Source organism: Salvelinus namaycush, chromosome 1 (assembly GCF_016432855.1).
Source record: "Salvelinus namaycush isolate Seneca chromosome 1, SaNama_1.0, whole genome shotgun sequence".
Lineage (NCBI taxonomy): Eukaryota > Metazoa > Chordata > Actinopteri > Salmoniformes > Salmonidae > Salvelinus > Salvelinus namaycush.
In genome coordinates this window covers 32,564,237-32,589,364 of record NC_052307.1, presented here as the reverse complement: position 1 = coordinate 32,589,364, position 25,128 = coordinate 32,564,237, and the positions used below count along the sequence as shown (strand labels likewise).

General features: G+C 44.4%; 1 protein-coding gene across 5 annotated transcripts in view; it reads right to left on the bottom strand.

The window, feature by feature from the left end:
• LOC120035005 (autism susceptibility gene 2 protein-like) overlaps window positions 1-25,128 on the bottom strand; it is a 394,702-nt gene that overhangs the window by 124,072 nt on the left and 245,502 nt on the right. For 4 of the 5 annotated variants that reach the window (XM_038981784.1, XM_038981936.1, XM_038981858.1 and 1 more), the window contains one exon: window positions 8,621-8,650. The exons of the other annotated variant lie outside the window; for it this stretch is intronic. In XM_038981784.1, the coding sequence (XP_038837712.1) occupies window positions 8,621-8,650 (30 nt within the window). The remainder of the gene's footprint in view (window positions 1-8,620; window positions 8,651-25,128) is intronic. 5 annotated transcript variants of the gene reach the window in all.

The window sequence follows — 25,128 nt, the reverse complement described above, 5'->3', positions numbered from 1 at the left end:
TTTTTGGGTAGGCACAAAACTACCTTCATACTTCCATATATTTTTTAGAACCGGTACCAGTTACGTTTAGATGAGTCCTAGAACCGGTGCGTCAATCGACTATAGAGGGTTAATGTCCACTTTCCCTGCAAAAATAAACGTAATAAAGTAAATTAACACATACAGTATCTGATTCCCAATTACATTAAATATTGTTAAAAATAAATTGAGTGGCTAAGTTGGTGACGTCCTGTTTGATCAAACATCAACCTTAGACAAACAGTGCCATTGAGGAACAGATTTTAGTGTAAAACAGGCTAATGGGTAACACATGCTTTGTATGAACCACTCGGCAGACATAAATAATATGTTATCAATAGAGTCACAGAGAGCCACCCGCCCAGAATAGGATGAGTTGAACTCATTTGACCCTGATACAATCTAATGGGCCCTTCATATTCCACTAAAACGCCTGTGACAGTACAACAGGGTTTGTTTACACACAGGCCCTTCTGTTGTGGAGGCAATTCTTCAAGCACGCGGTTAGCCCTCTTCATGAACATTTCATTTAGCCAGGCTACAAACACACATGCATGCACGCCCGCACACACACCCACACACACACTTTAATAGTTGAAACAACACAGAGACTTCATTATGCTCTCCATAAAAGAGAAATCATCGTAATCATCTGAGCTACGCTTCAGGCCACAGCAGGGGGTTCTTCGGGGGGTTATTCAGGGTCAAGGATACTATTTCTGACTTTGAATACTGTTCATTGTCAAACATTATGTTCGGATAATGGAGGAAAATTACACATTTCTTTAAACAGAGGGCTAGGCTCCATGGAGGAAATACGAGCGATGAGAAAACAATCTGAGTAGGCCTGTAGACCTATATCTGGGGTAGGCACAGCCAGGCAGGTGAATCTACATAAACATCCCCACTGACAGCATAGGACTCAGATAGAGGTTACCTAGCAATCTCAAGAAAACCAACACGGGAATACATTGGAATACATCTGCAGTCTTATCTGTTGTGTGTTTGAATATGATGGTTTTACGACATGCCCGTATCTACCCAGGCTGGCCTGCAATACCATACACCAGCCTGGCTACCAGACAGTTTTATTCAAATAACTGTAACTGATTGCACCAAACGGGCACACCTGCAAGCAATATTCTAATTGATGTAATCTGTTAAATCCTGACAATGTGGGTGTTCAGGTGGCTGCTGATTTGAAGTGAACGAAAGCAGCCATTGTTGGCAGCACCTGTTGCAGTTAACATGCTAGAAATTAAACAGACAGAGTTATTGTAAGTGTGGCCAATTACAAATGACAGTGTTTGTCTTTCCTTCATGAAAACCAATTTTACACTGGTGATTTGACTCCACTGATGGCTTGTCAAGATTGATTTTTCCCCATCTCTCTCTGACCCCCATCATTCAATTTTCTATGGATGCCACTCTGTCATCTTGATGGAAGTTAATAATCCTCTCCATTTCCTCGATCTAGAAGAGGTCCGTTTACTACGGTCCTTACTCAAACACAGACATTCTTTTTTAGCTCATGGTGCTCTTCCAGAGAGGAGTACTTTAGGAATTCACAACAGCCCCACTGTGATGTACGTCAGCACTGTCTGGTTTCTATGGACAGTGGCACATTTTCCCCAGGCCCCATGGACTGCCTGGTATGAGTTAACTACCGCCAGTCAAGTCCAGAGACTACTGCACTCACATGGACCAACCCCACCCCATTCCCTATGCGTTCACTGAATAGATAAAGAAAAGAAAAAATCTGACAGATTAGCCTTACTGGAGAAAGATAGAAAGAGAGAAAACACACTCTTTGAATTTCCAGCAACTCAGTAATTGCTTCCACATGTTGTGAACAACACGTACATAGTTAAAACAACCCCCTGACATAAAACATATGGCATTCCTATTTCAAATTAGCAATGAACCTACCATGTGGCAGGTGTAGGAGGTAGGGGTGTGGACAGACAGAACAGCAAACAGAGAGGGAGGGTTGATCTGAGGATACAGAGGTGGGGGGGGGGGCTTCTGTCTGTAGAGTAGTTCCTTCCTCTCCCCTCCCCCTCCTCACCAATAGTGATGCCAGGGAGCTGTATGGAAACTGACAGGCCCTGAAAACTCCCTTCCTGTCATGTCAAACTGACGGGCGAGAGAGAGGCTCCCCTTCCCACACTCACTCACTCATTCACTCACTTTTTGGTTCAATGAAGAGATAAAAGCCTATTGACTTGCCAAAGCTACAGTTCATGCAAATTATGCTGCTATCAATGTATTATTTATAGGGCGAGCGGAGCCGCAGACATTTCCACAGAACTGGGAGATAAGCTTACAGGAGATTAGGCATGCTATCTCATTCATTTACCAGGGAGTAATTGCTAAACTGCGGGGGAATTAAGATGTGTGAGGCTCCCATTGGTGGTTCATGGTGGAATGGCTGCAGGTGGTGGTGGAGGAAACCATAGATGAACAAGCCAGCCACCCAAGTAAACAAGTGTACAGTTGTGAAATTGATATTATTACAAATACTCTGTATAGACACTGGCCAACAGCTGTCAAACAGACTGACAGATGATTAATAACTGATGGCAACTTGGCAAATCTGCCATTTAACAACATAAAGACTGTGATACTGTACATGCTGCAATGCTATCCCTAGGATATTAGGGACATCGGTAGTGTATTTTCTGCATGAAATTAATTGGAATATGATACTCAAACCTACATAATAGAGTGATCAGTGACATTTATTATCTATATTTGCATCACATTGTTGTACTGTATGTAAAATGTGATACATGTTGTACACAGTCTGAGGTTATCATTGAGGTTAAAGGAGTTGCAAATTGAAAGACGCAACATTCTCTCACACCTATAAAAGCAGTGTTATTATTTGCGTTGTGAAAAACTAATAATGGGAACATTTGAGTAAATGAGGGATACAAAGGGTATTGAAAGCAGGTGCTTCCACACAGTTGTGGTTCCTGAGTTAATTAAGCAATTAACATCCCATCATGTATAAAAATGCTAGGCAGGCTATTATTTTGGTTACCATGGCTATGCCCCCATAGGATGACAATGATCCCATCCAAAGGGCACGAGTGGTAACTGAATGATTTAATGAGCATGAAAACAATGTTACGTAACTATATGCCATTGCCGTCTCAGTCACCACAGTCATCACTTGTGGGAGATTCTGGAGCGGCAACAGAGACAGCGTTTTCCACCACCATCAACAAAACACCAAATGTGTTGCATCCCTCCAACAAGAGTTCCAGACACTTGTAGAATCTGTGCCAGAATGGCGCTGGAGTGTACAGTGTATAGCGTCCATTTTCCGAGCTCCTGACCAATTCCGCTATTTTGTGTGTATTTTTGCCCTGATCTTAACTCTTTTAGTACATAATGTGTCCGCCATCGTTTCCTACGACTGAAGAGATCTTCTGGACATCAGAACAGCCATCACTCACCTCGATTTGGATGAAGATTTCAACTTCAATGAGTCGGCAGCACAGGACATACTGCTCACCCAGGGCCAGGCACTAATCCCTGACACTCGGAAGAGAAAGAGACGGCGATATAGAGGCTGATGTGAGCTGTAATATCCTATGTTTCTCGGAAACGTGGATGATCAAGGACATGGATAATATACAATCGGCAGGACAGAACGGCAGTGTCAGGTAAGCTCAAGGGGGGTGGTGTGTATCTCTTTGTTAAAAACAGCTGGTGTGCGATCTCTAAAATTAAGAAGTCTCGAGATTCTGCTCACCAGAGTTAGAATACTTTATGATAGCTGTAAACTACACTGAACAAAAATATAAACGCAACATGTAAAGTGTTGGTCCCATGTTTCATGAGCTGAAATAAAATATCCCAGAAATGTTCCATACGCACAAAAATGTATCTCAAATGTTGTGCACAAATTTGTTTACATCCCTGTTAGTGAGCTTTTCTCCTCTGCCAAGATAACCCATCCACCTGACAGGTGTGGCATATCAAGAAGCTGATTAAACAGCATGATCATGACACAGTTGCACCTTGTGCTTGGGACAATAAAAGGCCACTCTAAAATGTGCAGTTTTGTCACACAACACAATGCCACAGATGTTCTGAGGGAGTGTGCAATTGGCATGCTGACTGCAGGAATGTCCCCCAGAGCTGTTTGCCAGCAAATTTAATGTTAATTTCTCTATCATAAGCTGCCTCCAACATCATTATAGAGAATTTGGCAGTCCAAACGGCCTCACAACCGCAGACCATGTGTAACCACGCCAGCCCAGGACCTCCACATATGGCATCTTCACCTGCGGGATCCTCTAAGACCAGCCACCCAGACAACTGATCAAACTGTGGGTTTGAACAACCAAAGAATTTCTGCACAAACTGTCAGAAACAGTTTCAGGGAAGCTCATCTGCGTGCTCGTTGTTCTCAACAGGGTCTTGACCTGACTGCAGTTCGGCGTTGTAAACAACTTCAGAGGGCAAGTGCTCACGTTCAATAGATACTGGCACCCTGGAGAAGTGTGCTCTTTACTGGTGAATCCCGGATTCAACTGTACCGGGCGGATGGCAGACAGTATGTATGGCGTCGTGTGGGCGATCGGTTGTCTGAGGTCAACGTTGTGAACAGAGTGTCCCATGGTGGCGGTGGGGGAAAGCATAAGGTACGGACAACAAACACAATCACATTTTATCGATGGCAATTTGAATTCACAGAGATACCGTGACGAGATCCTGAGGACCATTGTCGTGCCATTCATCCACCGCCATCATCTCATGTTTCAGCATGATAATGCACGGCCCTATGTCGCAAGGATCTGTACACAATTCCTGGAAGCTGAAAATGTCCCAGTTCTTCCATGGCTTGCAAACTGACCAGACATGTCACCCATTGAGCATGTTTGAGATGCTCTGTATCAACATGTACGACAGCATGTTCCAGTTCCCGTCAATATCCTTGGTAGAGGAGCGGGAAAAAATTTCCACAGGCCACAATCGCTAGCACAGAATAAAATAGGTTCCGGGACTCATCTGATGGCATTGAGGAGTTTCACACATCAGTCACCAGCTTCATTAATAAGTGCATCGATGACGTCGTCCCCACAGTGACCGTACAGGGTAGAGCTGCCACTTTCAAAGAGCGGGACACTAACCCGGACGCTTATAAGAAATCCCGCTACACCCTTCGACGAACCATCAAACAAGCAAAGCATCAATACAGGACTAAAATCGAATCCTACTACACCGGCTCTAACACTCGTCGGATATGGCAGGGCTTGCAAACTATCACGGATTACAAAGGGAAACCCAACCGTGAGCTTCCCAGTGACCCGAGCCTACCAAACAAGCTAAATTCCTTCTATGCTTGCCTTGAGGCAAGCAACACTGAACCATGTGTGAGAGCACCAGCTGTTCCGGATGCGAGTAAGACATGGTAACATTCACAAGGCCGCAGGGCCAGACGGATTACCAGGATGCGTACTCAGAGCATGCACTAACCATCTGGAAAGTGTCTTCACTGACATTTTCAACCTCTCCCTGACCCAGTCTGTAATACCTACTTGTTTCAAGCAGACCATCATAGTCTCTGTGCCCAAGAACACCATGGTAAACTGTCTAAATTACTATCACCCTGTAGTACTCACATCTGTAGCCATGAAATGCTGGTCATGGCTCACATCAACACCATCATCCCAGACACCCTGGACCCACTCCAATTTGCATACCGCCCCAACAGATCCACAGATGACAGAATCTCTATTGTACTCTCTATTGGAACGCTGGTCACTTTAATAATGTTTACATACTGTTTTATGTATGGATGCCTGATGAAGACCTAAGGGTCAGAATGTTGTTACATAAAAAAATCCCCTGAGAGCATGAGCAACAGTGTACAGCGTTTTCCTGTGTGTTTTCCATGAGTTTGCCTACAACTCCAGCACCTGCTGAAAGTACCTGGATGTGCGTATGTTCTTCAGCTTTTGTACATACTGTTTTACTCATTTCATATGTATATAGTGTATTCCTGTCAATGCCTTCCTATTCAACTATTGCTGTATATATATACTATTCTATCCTACATATTCTAAATATTCTATCCACATACGCACCAAGTCTGGAACCAACAGGACCCTGAACAGCTTTCACCCCAAGCCATAAGACTGCTACGTTGTTAGTTACAGTGCCTTCAGAAAGTATTCAAACCCCTTGACTTATTCCACATGTTGTATTACAGCCTGAATTTTTGTCTCAGGCATCTACACACAATACCCCATAATGACAAAGTGAAAACATGTTTTATTGAAATTAAATATCTCATTTACATACGTATTTACACCCCTGAGTCAATACATGCTAGAATCTCCTTTGGCAGTGATTACAGCTACAATTGTTTCTGGGTAAGTCTCTAAGCACTTTGCACACCTGGATTGTACAATATTCTTTTTTAAATTCTTCAATCCCTGTCAAGTTGGGTGTTGATCATTGCTAGACAGTCATTTTCAAGTCTTGCCATAGATTTTCAGGCCGATTTAATTCAAAACTGTAACTAGGCCACTCAGGAACATTCAATGTCATCTGTACATACATTTTTCTATTTTTCTTTTGTGTTATTGACTGTGCGTTTGTTTATGTGTAACTCTGTGTTGTTGTTTGTGTCGCACTGCTGTGCTTTATCTTGGCCAGGTCGCAGTTGTAAATGAGAACTTGTTCTCAACTGGCCTACCTGGTTAAATAAACGTGAAATAAAAATAATAAAATACAAATCTTGCTAAACTACTCCAGTGTATATTTGGCCTTGTGTTTTAGGTTATTGTCCTGCTGAAAGGTGAATTTGTCTCCCAGTGTCTGTTGGATAGCAGACTGAACCAGGTTTTCCTCTAGGATTTTGTCTGTGCTTAGCTCTATTACGTTTATTTTTATACAGAAAAACTCCCTAGTCCTTGCTGATGACAAGCATACCCATAACATGATGCAGCCACCACCATGCTTGAAAATATGAAGAGTGGTATTCAGTGATGTGTTGTGTTGGATTCAGGACATAAAGTTAATTTCTGAAACACTATTATTGCACACAGTCCATGCAACTTACTATGTGACTTGTTAAGTGAATGTTTACTCCTGAACTTATTTAGGCTGGCCATAACAAAGGGGTTGAATACTTATTGACTCAAGACATTTCAGCTTTCATTTTGTATTAATTAGTAAACATTTCGAAAAACATAATTTAACTTTGACATTATAGGGTATTGTGTGCAGGCCAGTGACACAAAATCTTCAGGCTGTAACAAAACAAAATGTGGAAAAAGTCAAGGGGTGTGAAGGCACTGTAAATAGTTAACCAAATAGCTACCCGGACTATCTGCATTTAACCCTTTTTGCACCAACTTTTTTGACTCATCACATATGCTGCTGCTACTGTTTACTATCTGTCACTTTATGCCTAGTTATACTGTATGTACATTAGGGGTGTCCCTGACAACAACAAAAATATTGGTTGACCAATCAATACATTCTTTGCATTTTAGATGACTACTTCATGAAGCTGGTTGAGAGAATGCCAAGAGTGTGCAAAGCTGTCATCAGGGCAAAGGGTGGCTACTTTGAAGAATCTCAAATCTATATTTTTTTGGTTACTACATGATTCCATATGTGTTATTTAATACTTTGATGTCTTCACTACTTTTCTGCAATGTAGAAAATAGTAAAATAAAGAAAAAGCATGAGTAGGTGTGTTAAAACGGTTGACTGGTGCTGTATATGGATGATGTATAAAGCCAGGCACATTTAACAGTTAGGCTGTTGATTATAGACCTAAATAAGTTGGGGTTTCCTCTCTCCTCACTATTCTTAGACAATTAAGGCATGTAATATAACCATATACAATTTCTGTAGCACATGTCTTAGAGTGATGCACTGTCCCATTCCCACGGCCTCCACAATGGATTAGTCTACAGGCGCCTTGTACACCTTGATTTAAAAAAATGTTGTTGCTATATGCTTGACTAAAGAAATCTCGGTCGACCAACAGCTATCGACCAATCAATCGACTAAATGGGGTCAGCCCTAATGTACATATCTACCTCGATTATCTGGCAACCCTGCACATTGAATTGGTACTCCTTGTATATTGCCATGTTATCATAACTCATTTTGTATTTATTATTACTTTCATTATTAAGTGTTTTACTTTTCTATTATTTCTCTATTTTCTTTCTCTCTGCATTGTTGGGAAGGGCCCGTAAGTAAGCATTTCACTGTTAGTCCACAACTGTTATTTACAAAGCATGTAACAAATAACAGTTGATTTGACTGAATCTAAACTGGCCCACCAGCCTATAAGGACACTTTAAGTTGCGGTTTCCTTTATTTTGGCAGTTACTTGTGTGTTTTCCTTGTTAGTTTCTTTCTTTCTGTTACTTATCTGTAGGATGCAAATGCTCAACAGTAGTGGGACTAGCAGCATTGTCGGTCTGTTATAACTCCTCCTCTCACTTTAACAGAATGATGGTTCTTCTTCTTCTTCAGTCAGGAACTCAACATGTGTTACTCACAACTCCTCAAGTACACTTGATGTGTGTGGGGAAAGATAAACAGAAAAAAGTCTCACCTTGTCATCAACGTCACTCTCGCTGTCACACTGCAAGGGAAGAGAAAGGGGAAACATAGGGAATTATTCATTTTATCCCCCCCCCGCCACCACCAACCTCATAATCAGTGCAGATGTTATTTTTATGGGAGACTTCTTGTTCAGTGGCAGCTTTCAACACAAATGAAGGTAGATGAAGGGAGAGAAAGTGTCGCGTTTGAGAGTTTTCCAGGTTCTAAAGGAGTACACAATACAATACAACAACGCTATTCTTGAGTTTCCTGTGCAAATACCATCGTTTACAAAAAGTGGAAAACAAATATCAGTATAGAGTGCACGAGTTGTCGAGTGTCCATTTCGCAATCAACAGAAAAGTGTCCTTCACTCTTTTGATTAGAATATGAATTGTGCTTTCCACACATCATCAGATCACCATATCCTATAACCAACATTCTCCATTAGTATGTTTAACATGAATGTATTTCACATTTGGTTACTAAAAAGGGACTAAAACTTTTGAAATGCAAATGTGCAATTATGACCACAATGTATATAACCACTTGTCTCCTGTATGGCTAGCATTCCTTTATAAGGCACAAAAGCTGATCTCTCATTTAATCTCTACTTCCATTTCTCACGTTCATTAGGTGTTAATAGTGAATAAATGCTCCTCCAGGCCGCTCCTCTCTCACTACAATGGGAAGTGAAGTTGTGGAAACAGGAGTGGACCAGTTGGTCAGACCTCCTGGACCTCACAGTGGGGGAGCCAGGGAGAAAAGAGAAAAGCTATTCAAGCAAAGAGCCATAGAGAAGAGAAGAAGAGAAGGTCCCCTGAAAAACACTGCCTGCCTGGCTTCAATCTGTCAATTAAGTTTCTGTGGCAACATATTTAAGTGCCCCTCTTTATTTTGTTTAACTCCTTTTCAGAGCCCCGGCACAAAGGGAGACTTTGGGTCAAAGGAGGCACAGCGGCCCTTTGTGTTGTAGCGTGGTGGGTCCAAATGTATAATTAAGTAACGAGTACCAATCAGCACTACAGACCAGACCTGGGTTCAAATACTAGGCAAAATCTTTCAAAAACAGTTAGCATTTGCTTTAGTCTGCCTTGAAGTGCAGGACGGGGCGGGATTTGCACTTTTGCGACTATTCTATTTGTTCGATTGCACCTGGAAAACTCAATCAAGCCCAGCTTCAGTATTTGAAATGATTTCAAATAGTATTTGAACCCAAGCCTGCTACAGTCCAGAGGTAAGGATATCTCCAGAGAGCTACTCTTATGCCCTTGAATCTTCCCATTCTGTGAGTGAATGACAGAATACTTTTTCTGACTGGGGAGAGTGGTAAGTCAAGAGATTCTGTGGCTCAACATGATATGAATGACTATGTGTGTGCATGTTACATCTGTCTATATAACATCTTAAGGCTATGCTGAAGTCCTAACCTTCCATTTTGAGCCATTCTTACAGAAGAAAGGGAGTCGAAACATTTACACCGGAGGCCAGATCAATGAAAAAGAGAGAACACAGTTGTTAATGCATTGATTTCCTTTCTATAGCTTTTGATCATTGTTGATAGTATTCAGAGGCAGTGAGTGAATGAGAGAGAGACTGGGAGACACATATATAGCGAGAGAGAAACATAAAGAGAATGAGAAAGAGAGGGAAAGACAAGAAATCAAATGGCCATGACTTTGGAAAGCATGGTTAAATGTTCCATTGTATACAATCAGTTGTGTGTGTGTGTGTGTGTGTGTGTGTGTGTGTGTGTGTGTGTGTGTGTGTGTGTGTGTGTGTGTGTGTGTGTGTGTGTGTGTGTGTGTGTGTGTGTGTGAGTTCAGGATTAGAGAAAAAAAGCCTGTTTGCTGTCTGTACCTTAATTCTCCAGGGAATGTTTGCAAACCCTAATTTCAGGGCTTTACTTGTCAAAATACATTATAGGTACATGGTATTAAAGAAACTGGAAGTGGCTTAGGCTCCCTGTCAATCAACTTCCCATTCAGCATTGGGAGTTCTCTGCAAATTGATTGTCACACATTTCTACCCAGATGAGCCTGTTACTGACTCAACACAACCTGTAATCAAGCAGCATTTGTCTCTCTCTCACCACTCAGTCTTTTGTTTTTTTTTAAAATCACCACATTCAAAAAAACTGCAGACTTTCTCCTAGATTTGCCTGTTGACATTGCCCCTGGAAGTAAATGGATCCCAGGGAACTGGGAAAATTGTGTTCTTAGTATGCACCACAACGGCTGCCTGCTGCTGCCGGGCGGCTCACACAGTGATGCTAGTTCCCCCTGTTATTGGGGCCGGGCTGAAACCCTGCATGTGCGGTGGAGAGGAACAGGTGGATTCTGGCTGCAGCTGAATTCCCCAAGCACAGACCTGCAGGCTGGTCTTACTGAGGATGAGGATGAGAGCAGAGGATAAGGAAGCCACAGAGTGCTGCTGCCAGTGCACTGGAGAGGAGGAGAAGGAAAAATAATATCAAAATAGCACAGCAGGGCTCTCACCCCCCCCCTCACCAATCTCTTTAAGAGACATTTCCTGCAGCAGAGTGTAAATGGAGGACTAGAGGAAGGATGGAGTTTCTCAGCAGGATAGGAGTTTCAAGTCAAAAGCGACAAAAAAACAACAGCATTAAACACATAGTGGGGACATGGAGGTGGCTCCTGAGGAGATGAAAGAGGTCTGTCAGGGCTGTGTTTGGTTAGCATGGGTCCAGGCTATAACTACATCCTATTATAGGTCTACGCTGAGTCTATGTTAGGTCTACATTGGGCCGATGTGGGAAAGGGCTACAGTGGGGGCTGCATTAGGCCAATGCCATCCTGTATAACAGGGTTCTCTCGCTGTTCAACTGAGAAGAGATCCTCTGTGCTGTAGCAGTCAACTAGGGCCAAGCCAGGAGAGGGAACACATCAGCCAAATGGGGAAAATGGAAAACCACAAACACACCAACCTCCCCTAACCAACAGCAGGACGGCAGGCCAGGCCAGTCAGAGGGGACGTCGTTAAAAACCGAGAGATATGTTGCTCGCAAAATTCCCTGACAGGAGCCCCAGCGGGTCCACCCTCTCATGGATATTCAAAAACAAACCCCACCAAAGAAGAAAAAAATGAGAGAAGATAGAGAAAACCTGGCTACTGGTTCAGAGGCAGGCGGAGCGAGGAGCAACATCTGCACCTGGCAACCGCTGCCGCAGCGAGAAGAAATCAGGGAATAGCTTCACCGGATGACTCAGGCTCCCTTCCCTCCCCTCCACACCTCAGACGGATGGTTTTGACATTTACACAGCTTTCAACACTTTAGGAGCAGGAGATTTATTTTGACAGAAGAAACACCAGTCCAGACTGGACCCGGGTCGGGTCTCAGTGCTAGGCTAGCCCCAAGACGAGCCCATATCTCAGACCTGGAATGAGGCAACAGGGCTGAGGAGGGAGACAGGAGGCTTCAGGATTTTTTGTTGTTGCAGATTTTGTAATAGACATGTGGGGGAAGACAATAAGTGCTGTGCATCCCGGAACACATTAAAAAACGACTGGCCAAATTAATCACACAGTTCCACCCGTCACATTTTGAGGAGACTTGCGATAAATTTGCCTCGAAGATAGAGGGAGAAACTTTTCCGGCGACATAAATACTGGCACAGCATCAATGTCTGTCGGGGCTGTCTGCTTGAATACTGATTGGGGCCATCTTGGCTGTGAGATATCCACAAGGATGTAAAAAAAGAACGGAGGCTTGTGGCGCATACATTTCACTGCCAGCTTGTGCTCCAAAAATTCAACTGTGACATTATACTGAAACTATTCATATTTTTGCCTCAGTCAAATAAAATAGTCTCAGAAATACCACCACCCACAGATATGATAAGACCTCATATTCACTATTGACAAAGCCAAAAGAGTGAGACAGTTGGCCATCTTCATGTTGTCAGAGAGAATGGAGTCCAGGTACTGTTTTCCTCAGTCCTAAACGGCCATCTTGGTTTATTATTGGAGAACGTGGTGAAAAGCACAAATTTCATACTGTGTCAGACCTCAGAAGCACTCTCTGTAGGCCATATTGCCCATCCAGATACACAGGGATCTAATGGTAGCTTTACCCATGAAACAGCCACAATTTCCTCCACCTCAATTTCCCTCCTGTGGCTCCGGAGATGAGGTGTGTGATATTGGGTGTGTCCCAAATGTCACCGAAGCGGAAAATATTTTTGATATCTCAGATTGTTCTGGAAAGTCTCACATAGAAACTTAAGTGAGAGGAAGAATGTTTGACATGCTTTTTACATTAGTATGGCAAACCGCTTTTTAAGAAAATAATGAGTGGCCATTTTAGGCCCTTTTTAGACCTATATATGCCTCCTGTAAAACCTGATGATCCGTGTACCCTACATGATACAGACAACATACTGGTGTCATTGTGCTCCTACGAGTGTGCTCCAACATATGGAATATGTTTAGATTCTGAAATACACATTTTCTAATGCATTTATTCAACATTAAAAATATTAATATTTTAAAACAACCCTTTTTGATTTTGTTCAGTTTAAGACATTGTTTGGAACAATATCATCTACAAGTACATCAAATGTCCAGAGTGGGCTCTCTGCTAATTCAATTTTATGAGCACCACCAACACAGTGGATGGCAAATGGAATCAAAGGGAATTCCTTCTGCTGGTGATTTGCTGAATATGCAATCCTAAAAGAGGGCTGTGATTGGTTAATGACTTAAAATGTAAATTTCTATGTATAAAATGGGTCATATCAATGAAAGTACCAGAGAGCCCACTCTGGAAATTTGATGAGTTTGAAGAGTATATGGTTCCAGACAATATTTCAAAAATTAAGCCAAATCAAAAACGGTAGTTTTGAGATATTAATCTAAATATTTTTCATGTGTATTTCAGAATGTAGACATACTCCAGATGTTAGAGCACACTATAAGGAGTGTAATGACACCAAGGTGTTGTCTGTATCATGTACGGTTCACGGATCACTATGCATACATCATGATACAAAAATCAATAAATTGTGATACAAATGTAAAAAGCGTGTCTAACATCCTTCCTCTCAAGGAAGTTTCTAAGAATTGCCAGAACAGTCTTAGATACCAAAAATAGTTTTTGCTCCCGTTGGCGTGGAATCGCACAATAGGGTACCTTTTAGGAGACCACCAACCACCAGGCAGGCATGTTGTTAGCAGCTGCACTGGAAGTTTCTATTGCACCACAGAGCATGGCACAAGGTTAAGCACTTCTTCCTACAGGACTCACACATCCATAATTCATGGAGCCGATGTTTCTTGCATGCTCCTGTGTTTTCAGCCCCCTCTCAGTCTCAACACCATCCATGGGAGAAAGAGAGGGAGAAACATAATGATGAGTCATCGCAGAGGCTCGGGGGTGGGAGAGGTTGAGACGACGCTGAGATTATCCTGATTGTGTGACAAACAAGGGGAAAATTCGACAAATAAACCTCTCTTCTGGGCGCCAATGGAAGAGCGCACAATGCCCTGGGTTTGCTGTAAACCAAAGGCGGAGCGAAAACAAAAAATGCTAAATTTTCAATAGAGAGAGGCCAGTGGTTACGTTATGTTCTCCCACAGTAAATAAAATAGTTTACTGGCACCACAGAGTTCATAGTCTCTAACACTGGGCTTTACCGTTGACGTGACTACCAGTGTCACCGCCACTCGACCTTCTTAACCTTTGAGAAGACAAAATAACAAAATGAAGCAATTCCTCACAACCCCTCCTGGCACCTGCATATGAGTCCTGCACTCTGACTTGACCAAAGGCTCAGATCCATTCTGCCATTTGACCCTTGACCTTGCCTGGGGGCTGCATGGGAAGTCAGGGGCCTAAATTTATAAACCGTGTGTACGTACATACAGTTGAATTCGGAGGTTTACAACACACTTAGGTTGGAGTCATTAAAACTCATCTTTCAACCACTCCACACATTTCTTTTGAACAAACTATAGTTTTGGCAAGTCGGGGTTAGGACATCTACTTTGTGAATGACGCAAGTAATTTTCCCAACAATTGTTTACAGATTATTTCACTAATAATTCACTGTATCACAATTCCAGTGGGTCAGAAGTTTACATACACTAAGCTGACTGTGCCTTTAAACAACTTAGAAAATTCCAGAAAATGATGTCATGGCTTTAGAAGCTTCTGATAGGCTAATTGACATCATTTGAGTCAATTGGAGGTGTACCTGTGGATGTATTTCAAGGCCTACCTTCAAACTCAGTGCCTCTTTGCTTGACATCATGGGAAAATCAAAAGAAATCAGCCAAGACCTCAGAAAAAGGATTGTAGACCTCCACAAGTCTGGTTCATCCTTGGGAGCAATTTCCAAACGCCTGAAGGTACCATGTTCATCTGTACAAACAATAGTACGCAAGTATAAACACCATGGGACCACGCAGCCATCATACTGCTCAGGAAGGAGACGCATTCTTTTTCCTAGAGATGAATGTACTTTGGTGCGAAAAGTGCAAATCAATCACAGAACGACAGCAAAGGACCTTGTGAAGATACAGGTACAAAAGTATCTATATCCACAGTCAAACAAGTCATTTATCGACATAACCAGAAAGGCCGCTCAGCAAGGAAGAAGCCACTGCTCCAAAACCGCCATAAAAAAGCCAGACTACGGTTTGCAACTGCACGTGGGGACAAAGATCATACTTTTTGGAGAAATATCCTCTGGTCTGATGAAGCAAAAACAGAACTGTTTGGCCATAATGACCATCGTTATGTTTGGAGGAAAAAGGGGGAGGCTTGCAAGCCAAAGAACACCATCCCAACCGTGAAGCACGGGGGTGGCAGCATCATGTTGTGGGGGTGCTTTGCTGCAGGAAGGACTGGTGCACTTCACAAAATAGATGGCATCATGAGGCAGGAAAATTATGTGGATATATTGAAGCAACATCTCAAGACATCCGTCAGGAAGTTAAAGCTTGGTCGAAAATGGGTCTTCCAAATGGACAATGACCCCAAGCATACTTCCAAAGTTGTGGCAAAATGGCTTAAGGACAACAAAGTCAAGGTATTGGAGTGGCCATCACAAAGCTCTGACCTCAATCCTATAGAAAATTTGTGGGCAGAACTGAAAAAGCATGTGCGAGCAAGGAGGCCTACAAACCTGACTCGGTTACACCTGCTCTGTCAGGAGGAATGGGTCAAAATTCACCCAACTTATTGTGGGAAGCTTGTGGAAGGCTACCCGAAATGTTTGACCCAAGTTAAACAATTTAAAGGCAATGCTACCAAATACTAATTGAGTGTATGTAAACTTCTGACCCACTGGGAATGTGATGAAAGAAATAAAAGCAGAAATAAATAATTCTCTCTACTATTATTCTGACATTTCACATTCTTAAAATAAAGTGGTGATCCTAACTGACCTAAGGCAGGGGATTTTTACTAGGATTAAATGTCAGGAATTGTGAAAAACTGAGTTTAAATGTATTTGGCTGAGGTGTATGTAAAATTCCGATTTCAACTGTATATATCCCAAAATGTATGTGCACAAGTTTTCACGCAAAAGTTGGCATTTATAATAATTTTACTTGACTTGAGAATGTGCTCACCTCCCTGTAATCTTTAGACTATGCGTACGCACACCTGCTAGTGGTTAAAATATTGTATTGCCAGCTGGCAAGTAGGTCAAAGTATTTGGTGCAAATGGGGGATATGATGAAAAGCTTATTCAGAAAAAACAAAAAACAAGAAAACATATTAGCAATAATGCAGCCATTTGCCGATTGTGAGAAGAGGGGAAATCTGTGTTTTATTTTTAGAATCTAAAATAATTAGACAGGAATCTTGTTCCTATTTATTTTATTTTCATAACCGTTGCAAAATAAATTCCTCACCTTCCTGGCCGTGACGTTCATATTCCCGAAGGAGCCATACAACAATTACCGTGCGCATCTCTCATTTCATTGGACATAGTAGCCTAGTAAATAGATACAGGAGACTATATGTATTTCAAGTTTTGCAATATCATCGGCAGCGCGGTTTATAATACAGGTATACAGTTGCATTTACCAGCTGAACAGTTGATCTTTTACGTTGAAGTAGGCCTTAGGAAGCTACTGTAAATAGTGTAATTGACAGTCATTTCCAGATACAGAATAAATGACTGCTAAAGATTAAAGCATTCTACCAACAAAGTAAATAGACTGGTAGCTTATGTAAAATATTTGACAGTATGAGTAGGCTACAGTATTGGTGTGTGATAGGAGCGTGACATGATTGCCTATTTAATCCCAGAGCCCATACCAAGGCAGGGCATAGAAACCCAATAATCTATTGATAAACTAAATGAACAACAGTTTGTCTTTTGCATGCTGTGGCCTAATGCCAATAGTTCCGAATTATACAGCAAATAAAGGGCATTATTGTCACCATAAAAGGTGAACGGAGGGTGTTTTCCAGGCAGAGTTTTAATGCTCGTTCACGGGCGCAGTTTTACGACAGGTCTGATTTATAACAGGAAACAGGCTGTGTATGCCGTTGTGCCAAGTTTCTAAATGTCAATAGTTTGGAAACGCGAAGTCTTTTCAGAATTGGTGCACGCAGATTCTTTTGGGGAAATTTACGCAACGGTTATAAATGAGGCCCCAAGTGATTACCAGGGGTCAGACCGAGGGCTGGGGATTAGGGATGTATTGATCCAGCTGAAGATGGACGCTCGGAGTGAAAAGTGCCCACGGGCGGAAATTATATCGACCACAAGAAGAAAAGGCCCCAGCTCTGATGTAAAACCATATTTGAGCTGGGGACCTCTGAGATGGCTGTACAAACAGAGAGCTGAGTTGAGAGTGAGAGCGAGAGAGAGAGAGAAAGAGAAGCATAGAGGAGAGACAGGGGCTGTGAGCAGCTCTTTACATTAGACAGACACCAAGGTTCCTTCCCTGGGAGGAGCTGACACACTTCAGGGAGCTGAATAACAGACCATGTAAATCAACCAGAGTGATGAAAGATATAGGCCTGACCCCCGACCCTGCCAGGCCAAGCCAAGCCAAGCATGGCTTTACAAAACCCAGATCCCGTGCAAACAGCCTCCTTCAGGGACAGCCAGCCCAGCGCTTCACTTCACTTCCAGAGCAGTGTAGAGCATGTGGTCAGAGGACAAGCAGGAGGGAGGGAAACAGAGGGGGAGATTCCCCCTTTTTTAAATTTAAAGACTGCCTTCCCACTGTGCACACACTGGTTGAATCAATGTTGTTTCCACGTCATTTCAATGAAATTATGTTAAACTAACGTGGAATAGACATTGAATTGACGTCTGTTCCCAGTGGGTTGTGCCTTCCAACTTGAAATCCCTCAGCCTTTGCTTTCAGCACTCGCTAGGGGAGGGGGGCTGGAGGGGTGTTGGCGGTCTCTCACAGTAGTCTGGCAGGGAGAGGAGCAGACTCTAATGGGACTGATAGGAGAGAGATTGGGGAGCATTTATTCATAAGAAGAAAAAAAACAAGCTGCCAAAAAGCCAGCAGAAAAGGGACTGGGAATACACAATCGTATTATGAATACGCAACAGCCCTAGGAGAGAGAAGAAAAATGGAGGCGGTAGGGGAGTACGAGAGAATTGGACAGAGAAAGAAGGGGGAAATAGAGAGAGAGAGGTGAGATAAAGAAAAATACTGATTTACAGCGTCCATTTTAGCAGCTCATCTTTCATATAGCTCCCATTGGCTTTCTGTTTTCTCCCCTGACCCTCTCCTCTCTCTCTCGCCTTCGCAGCTTCCAGATAACTCCACAACCACCACCAGTAGCAACCACCTCCCTGTCAGAGACACACACCCACCCACACACATAACCCCTGGCTTCCCTCTGTTTTAACACGGGTCCTGGCCCCCACCGCAGAGCAGAGCTGTAGTAGCAGCAGAAAGCAGGCACTGGGCATTGGAAATTTAAGTCGGGTGTAGGAGAAATTAGCAGAGGAAGGAAGGAAATGGGATGTTGACTTGAACTGGCCCTGAGGGCAGCTGAGAGTCTCCCTTCTCAGCTCGGCTCCGCTGGCTACCTGACAGTTTGATGGAGTGAGTGGAGGCTTCCCTGAGGCCCGTCTCTCACACTGATGTAGCTCAGTGAGGAACAGATTGAGCCTCCGGGCATTGCTCTATACAGTCTCTCTCTCTCTCTCTCTCTCTCTCTCTCTCTCTCTCTCTCTCTCTCTCTCTCTCTCTCTCTCTCTCTCTCTCTCTCTCTCTCTCTCTCTCTCTCTCTCTCTCTCTCTCTCTCTCTCTCTCTCTCTCTCTCTCTCTCTCTCTCTCTCTCACACAGAGAGAAAGGGGGAGGGAGACACAGACATGCAATAGACACACAAACATACACACACTGCACACATACTCCCCCTTCCCTGTACCTCTCCCTCCCTTGGACAGCATTGTGATTAGCACTAGAGATGCTGTTAACTGAGTTCCAGCATACGCACAGGGGGAGAGAGAGAGAGAGAGAGAGAGGTAGGGAGGGAGAGTGAGGGAGAAAGAGATAAATAAATAGGAGCTAGGGAGAGAGAGAGGGGGAGTCAGGGGCTGTGAGGGAGCAGATAATGAGAAGAGTCTTGCGGCAGCCCACTGTGCGCTGGTCAAGAGAAGCATGTGCCGCCGGGGGGCTCTACTGCTAATTTCAGGGGGCAGCCAAGCGCTTCACGCTAGACTTGTCATTCGGCCAGAGGGGCATTCATGCTGGGTGACAGCAACTGCGAAAGCAGGCCATTCTACCCCCTCCATCCTTCCCTCTCGCCTCCCACCCTCTTTTCTCCTCTGCAATGATCAAAAACTGTCATAGGCAGGCTAAAGAATTACAAATGAGTGTCCTGTGGCACTGGCTGGGACTGGATTCAACTCTCCCTCTCTTCTCTCCTCCCTCTCTCCTCAGATGGCCAGGACAGTGTAGCTCATCTCCAACCCCCTGTCTGTCTGCAGGCTTTTGTACTGCAGCTTGCTCAACAACCAGTTAACACAGCATTAATCTACAACAAAACAAGAGGGTTAACCCCAATCACAAATCTAATAGAAATACAAAATGTGAGCTCCTGTCCTGGGATGAGCAGAGAACAGCAGCTCCCACACTAACACTGCATCCTAAATGACACCCTATTCCCTAGAAAGTGCACTAGTTTTGACCATAGGGCTCTGGGACACACGCACAGCAAGGCCAAATCTCTCCCCTGTTACATGTTCTGTCTGTCTGTCTGTCTGTCTGTCTGTCTGTCTGTCTGTCTGTCTGTCTGTCTGTCTGTCTGTCTGTCTGTCTGTCTGTCTGTCTGTCTGTCTGTCTGTCTGTCTGTCTGTATGTCTGTCTGTCTGTCTGTCTGTCGTAGAGATGAAACCGCTGGCCAACAGATTTAATCAGTGACATCGACTTCCAGAGGATTTTGCTTGCCCTTGGGTTACCTCTGAACTTGGATAGGAAAGGAGAACAAAGTCATTGGAAATCATTAGGGGGTAGTGTAAGGAAGACAGAGCAGAAGTCTGGTCTTCGCTGTGGTGCAAAACAAACTTTCCTCACCCTTGACTGAGGTGCTCATCATGAAGACTAGGCTACTGTTTAGAAAATAAAAGATCAGACACTTGTTTTCCACGGCACTACGAGAGAGAGAGAGAGAGAGAGAGAGAGAGAGAGAGAGAGAGAGAGAGAGAGAGAGAGAGAGAGAGAGAGAGAGAGAGAGAGAGAGAGAGAGAGAGAGAGAGAGAGAGAGAGAGAGAGAGAGAGAGAGAGAGAGAGAGAGAGAGAGAGAGAGAGAGAGAGAGAGAGGAAAATAGACAGAAGCAAGAGGGATGAAAGGAGGAGGGTGAGAGATGTAGTCGGTAATGAAGGGTTGGGGGTTGAATTAACCTGAGAGCAAGAAGGAAACTTCTGTTATCTTTCCAAACAAGCTATCACGAGAGATGGAGTAGGGAAGAGAGAGGGAGAAGGGAAGAGAGAGGGAGAAGGGAAGAGAGGGGTAGAGCAGGGAAGAGAGAGGGAGAAGGGAAGAGAGAGGGAGAAGGGAGAAGGGAAGAGAGGGATGGAGCAGGGAAGAGAGGGGTGGAGCAGGGAAGAGAGAGAGAGAGGGAGAAGGGAAGATAGAGGGAGAAGGGAAGAGAGGGGTGGGGCAGGGAAGAGAGAGGGAGAAGGGAAGAGAGAGGGAGAAGGGAAGAGAGGGATGGAGCAGGGAAGAGAGAGGGAGAAGGGAAGAGAGAGGGAGAAGGGAAGAGAGGGATGGATGGAGCAGGGAAGAGAGAGGGAGAAGAAGGGAGAACAGAGAGAAGGGCAATTCCATGGTAACGGAATTTCATTTTAAAATGTATATCAAACAGAAACCATTTTACAGGAAGAACTGTGCACATACAAAGATTGGTAACAGAATATTTTACCATAATTCTGTTACCAAACTAAACTGCAGTTTTTCCAGTAATTCTTAATTTATTTTTTACTGTGTAAATTGTTCAAAGTGGTCATTGTGCATAGAGTTGTATGGTTTGTTAAACTTTGAAATCAATGGTTTTTGGTTGCCATACATTTTAAAGTGAAAAATCAGAGTATCAGCGTAAATCTGTTACCGTGGAATTGCCCAGAGAGAGAGAGAAGCATGAGAGAGAGGGAGAAAAGAGGAGGGGGTACAGTATTCACAGTGAACATCCTCAGGCTGTGAATAATTTAGTGGAGCACTGGGAAGACGAAACAAAGACGAACACAAAACACTGGCAGCGTTTGACCCAGAGCTGCAGCTACATCAGCACACATCACAGTTGAGAGCTCCCTTTCTCTCTCGCTCCTCTCCCTCCCACTCTCTCTGTTTTTTGCTCTATCCCCTCCCTCTCTTCCTCTCTTCCTCTCTCCCCACCCCCTCCCTCTCTCCCCCTTAGAGCCAGCCAGTGAGGAAACAGCTGTGCTCTCTTCTTGTTTAGCCTCACAGTCTATGAAGACCCAACAGAATGGCTGACAACTCAGTTCCATATACATCCCACTGTCACTTCCCCCATTCATCCAGCCCCCCGCCCCCCCGGTCCTCAGAGAGAGGAGAGAGACATGACGCTGTCTGCCACTGCTAATACTGAAGCAGGGAAGCTGGGCTCGGCCCAACCTTCATGGAGCCCGGCCGTCCCTGCAGAGTGCAGACACAGTGCCCATCACAGTCAGGAGCTCCTCTCCTTTGCCAGACGTAGAGACAGCTCTGAGACAATGCAGCTAAAATCAGCCGGTGGATATGGCAGGGTAGGGTACCGCAGACAGTAGGGTTCTATAGTGCGGATGGAGCAGACCTCTGCTCTCTCCGTTATTAGGGGTAGGAGAGATTAAATGGAGCTGATTAAGCACACTTCGTCAGGGCACCATGCATCACTTCACCTGCTGAGGTGTCTGTCTGTCTGTCTGTCTGTCTGTCTGTCTGTCTGTCTGTCTGTCTGTCTGTCTGTCTGTCTGTCTGTCTGTCTGTCTGTCTGTCTGTCTGTCTGTCTGTCTGTCTGTCTGTCTGTCTGTGTGTGTGTCTGTGTGTGTGTGTGTGTGGTGCAGTGGGCTGAGGATGGCTTCTGCGGAGGGGGGGACAGTTGGGTGGAGGGGGGTGGGTCGGCCGGAGGGGTGGGGTCCCGCCGCTCATCAACACTGCAGGGCGAGGTCATTTATTACCGTAATTAAAATGTGGCCATTTACAGTATGGAGCACCAAAAAAATCAGAGCAAAAAAACCAAACAAACAAAACAAGTAACATACTTTCTAATACAAACAGCTATTCTCTCTCCCCGTCTGTCTCTCTCTCCCTCTTTGTCTTCCCTCTCTCTCCCCCTCTCTCTCCCCCTCTGTCTCCCTGACATTAATGGGAGGTCCCTTGTTTGTAAACGTGCCAAGTTGTGTGCACCACCGCAGGCTGTCTATTACAGCAGGCCTCTGGGGTGCCTGCTCCATATGGCGCCACATATGGCACTCAGCAGCATCAATTAATGTTGTTATAATACAGATTTTTATCAGCTGTGTTTTCACTCCTTCCCTCCTCTCTTTTACCTTCGATTCTCTTCATTTCATCCCACTCCCTCTCCCTACCTCCTTTGCGTGCGTGCGTGCGTGTGTGAAGCTTTCGCCCGCCTTCCTTTCCCTGATTCCTCACAACCTGTCTTATCCCCTATCAGAGAACTTGGGCTTTTGAGCTCACCTGTCAAAGCTGCGTGGTGCTATAGAACCACATTCAAAGGCCCTGAAACATGGGGCTTTTGCTCCCTCCTGCTTTCATGCACTAGCTACAAAAGTTGCACAATTGTCAACGTGTCAGATTCTCCTACAGCAAAGGAAAGAAAAGCTTCTGAAATAGAAAAACTGCAAAAAGTTGAAAACACTTCAAGTGTACAAGGAAGGGAAATTGTGATGATGTAAATGTATAATAGTGACTATGGGGGTTGGATGAGTCCTTTATTAATCTCTTCTACCTCCTGTAGTGGTCACATCGGGTCAGCATTAGGCCTTATCAGAAGGATCATTTGTGCCTTAAGTGTGTACAGTACAAAGCCATCCTCACACAGACAGACACAACGGAATGGGGTGACTTTGGTGTCTTGATCTGACGCGGAGGAGAACAAGAGAGCAGCAGAAAGCGGTGCGGCGGAGTGGTGCTCAAAGGGCTCCCACGCCAACACGCACAGCAAGCTTCATCAGACAACGAAAGAACGAGAGAACGCCACAATTAGAGGAGAGATCACTGGCAGCCCGGTGAGGAACGCTCCTCCCGAAACAAGAGCCCCCCCCCCCCCCCCCCCCCCCCCCCCCCTTAACAGAACGTAACTCTCTGGTTTTGAGGAAGAACACTCTCAAAGGGGCTTTAAAACGTCACGGCTTGGCTAATCACTCTCAGGATGAAAGAGTTCCGAGGTGAGGAGCGGCGTGTACGGCGGCGGCATCTGCGGAGAAGTGGGGAGAAGACGGGGAGCTTCCTCATTCAGATTCTTCTGATTCCTGATTCTGATTGTTTTGTTCCAGAACCTCTTTTCGTTTCAGGCAGTCAGACAAGGCAGTGAAGCCAGGCAATGGAGGCAAGCAAGGCAGGCCCGTTTGAAGGTGCAGTCAGACTCATGCTTTGTAGTGATATCTCCAGCAGTGCAATCTCATTACCGTGTGATGTTAGGAGGAGAGACGCAGCGCAGGGGTGGATTGTCATCGCATAGCTGTCAAAGGTTCCAACAGGGAATAGAGATCCACTGACTAACTTCTCTGATCTATTACTGTATATTTCCCAGACTAGGCTTTAGTTTAGCATGCTAACACAGTCTCGTGTCACACAGGAGCCGGGAGTTAGAACCGCGGTAAGGCACACTATGTTCCCCAGGCCCATAGAGCTGATTGGGATTCAACTCGGCAAATTAAGCACTGCCTGTAACATACATCTAATGTCCAAACCCCAGATGCAACTATAAATACTCTGTAATCCCTAATCTCTACGGTGGTGTTTGTTTCACTTCACGGTGGTTCACTTTCTGTTACAGTACATCTACTTAATTTGAACACAGTGTGTATTACACAGTCTTAAGGTACAAACACAACTACAAACAAGAAGCTATTTGTGTTTTGAAGGTGAACAAGTTCCAGAGGGCAACAACATCCCACACCTCTCTTAAACTGGGTCGAGATCTCAGCTCAGAGGTTTTACTTCCTATTAAATAATCCTTGCCAGTTCCTTTTGGGTGTCCTCTCTAAGTTGATTTCACACAGGTCCCTCAGACCAAGCCTTCCGACGAAACGTTGCTTTATTCTGTTGAAGAGGCCAGCCAGAACCAGGGATTGATTGAGAAAAGAGCCCGGTTACCATGTGAACCCGGCCTGTTGCTGGGGAGACCGTCACAAAGTGCTTCCTGGGTAATTCTCGAGGTCACTGGTTTGGTTTGCGCTTGGCCGTGTGGTGCAGATGGGTCCACCCTCATTCAAGGCCCAGCGGGAGCTCTTTCATTAGGCACCGTGAATACCCTCATTCATCCCCACAACCTCAATTGGTCACGCTGTGTCTATGCACAGGGCCCGGGACAAACGTCCCCCCCCCCCACCCACCTTCGTCATGGTGTTTTTTTGTTCTGGCTCATCAAAGGTATTGTCAAGCCTCAGGCCCCAAACTTGAGACTCACAAACACACCAGTCAACACATACAGATTTGTGCTGGACTGCAGAAACAGAGGAAAGGTAAGAGACTAACATTCCTTTGTTTTTTGTTGTTGTTGTTTCTAAACCTTTCAAAATGACATTCGTGACCCAGCTCCATTAATGGTACGCGATATTGTGATCGAAAAATCGCACAATCTCATAACAGCCCTACATGAGACAACAACTCTGACTTCCCATCGGTAACATACTGTGCCACACTCCTGCTCACAGTTCAGCCTGCTGTATTCTGCAGGCTCGAGCTCATAGAATGAAATAGGACATGCTGGCCTTGTTGTAGCGTAGCATTCATGCTGCTGTGTTCTCCATAGAGAGAGCCTAGCTGAACAGCCTAGTTGAGCTCTGCTCTGGGCCATTCCAGTGCTAAGCCCCTCTGTCTGTCT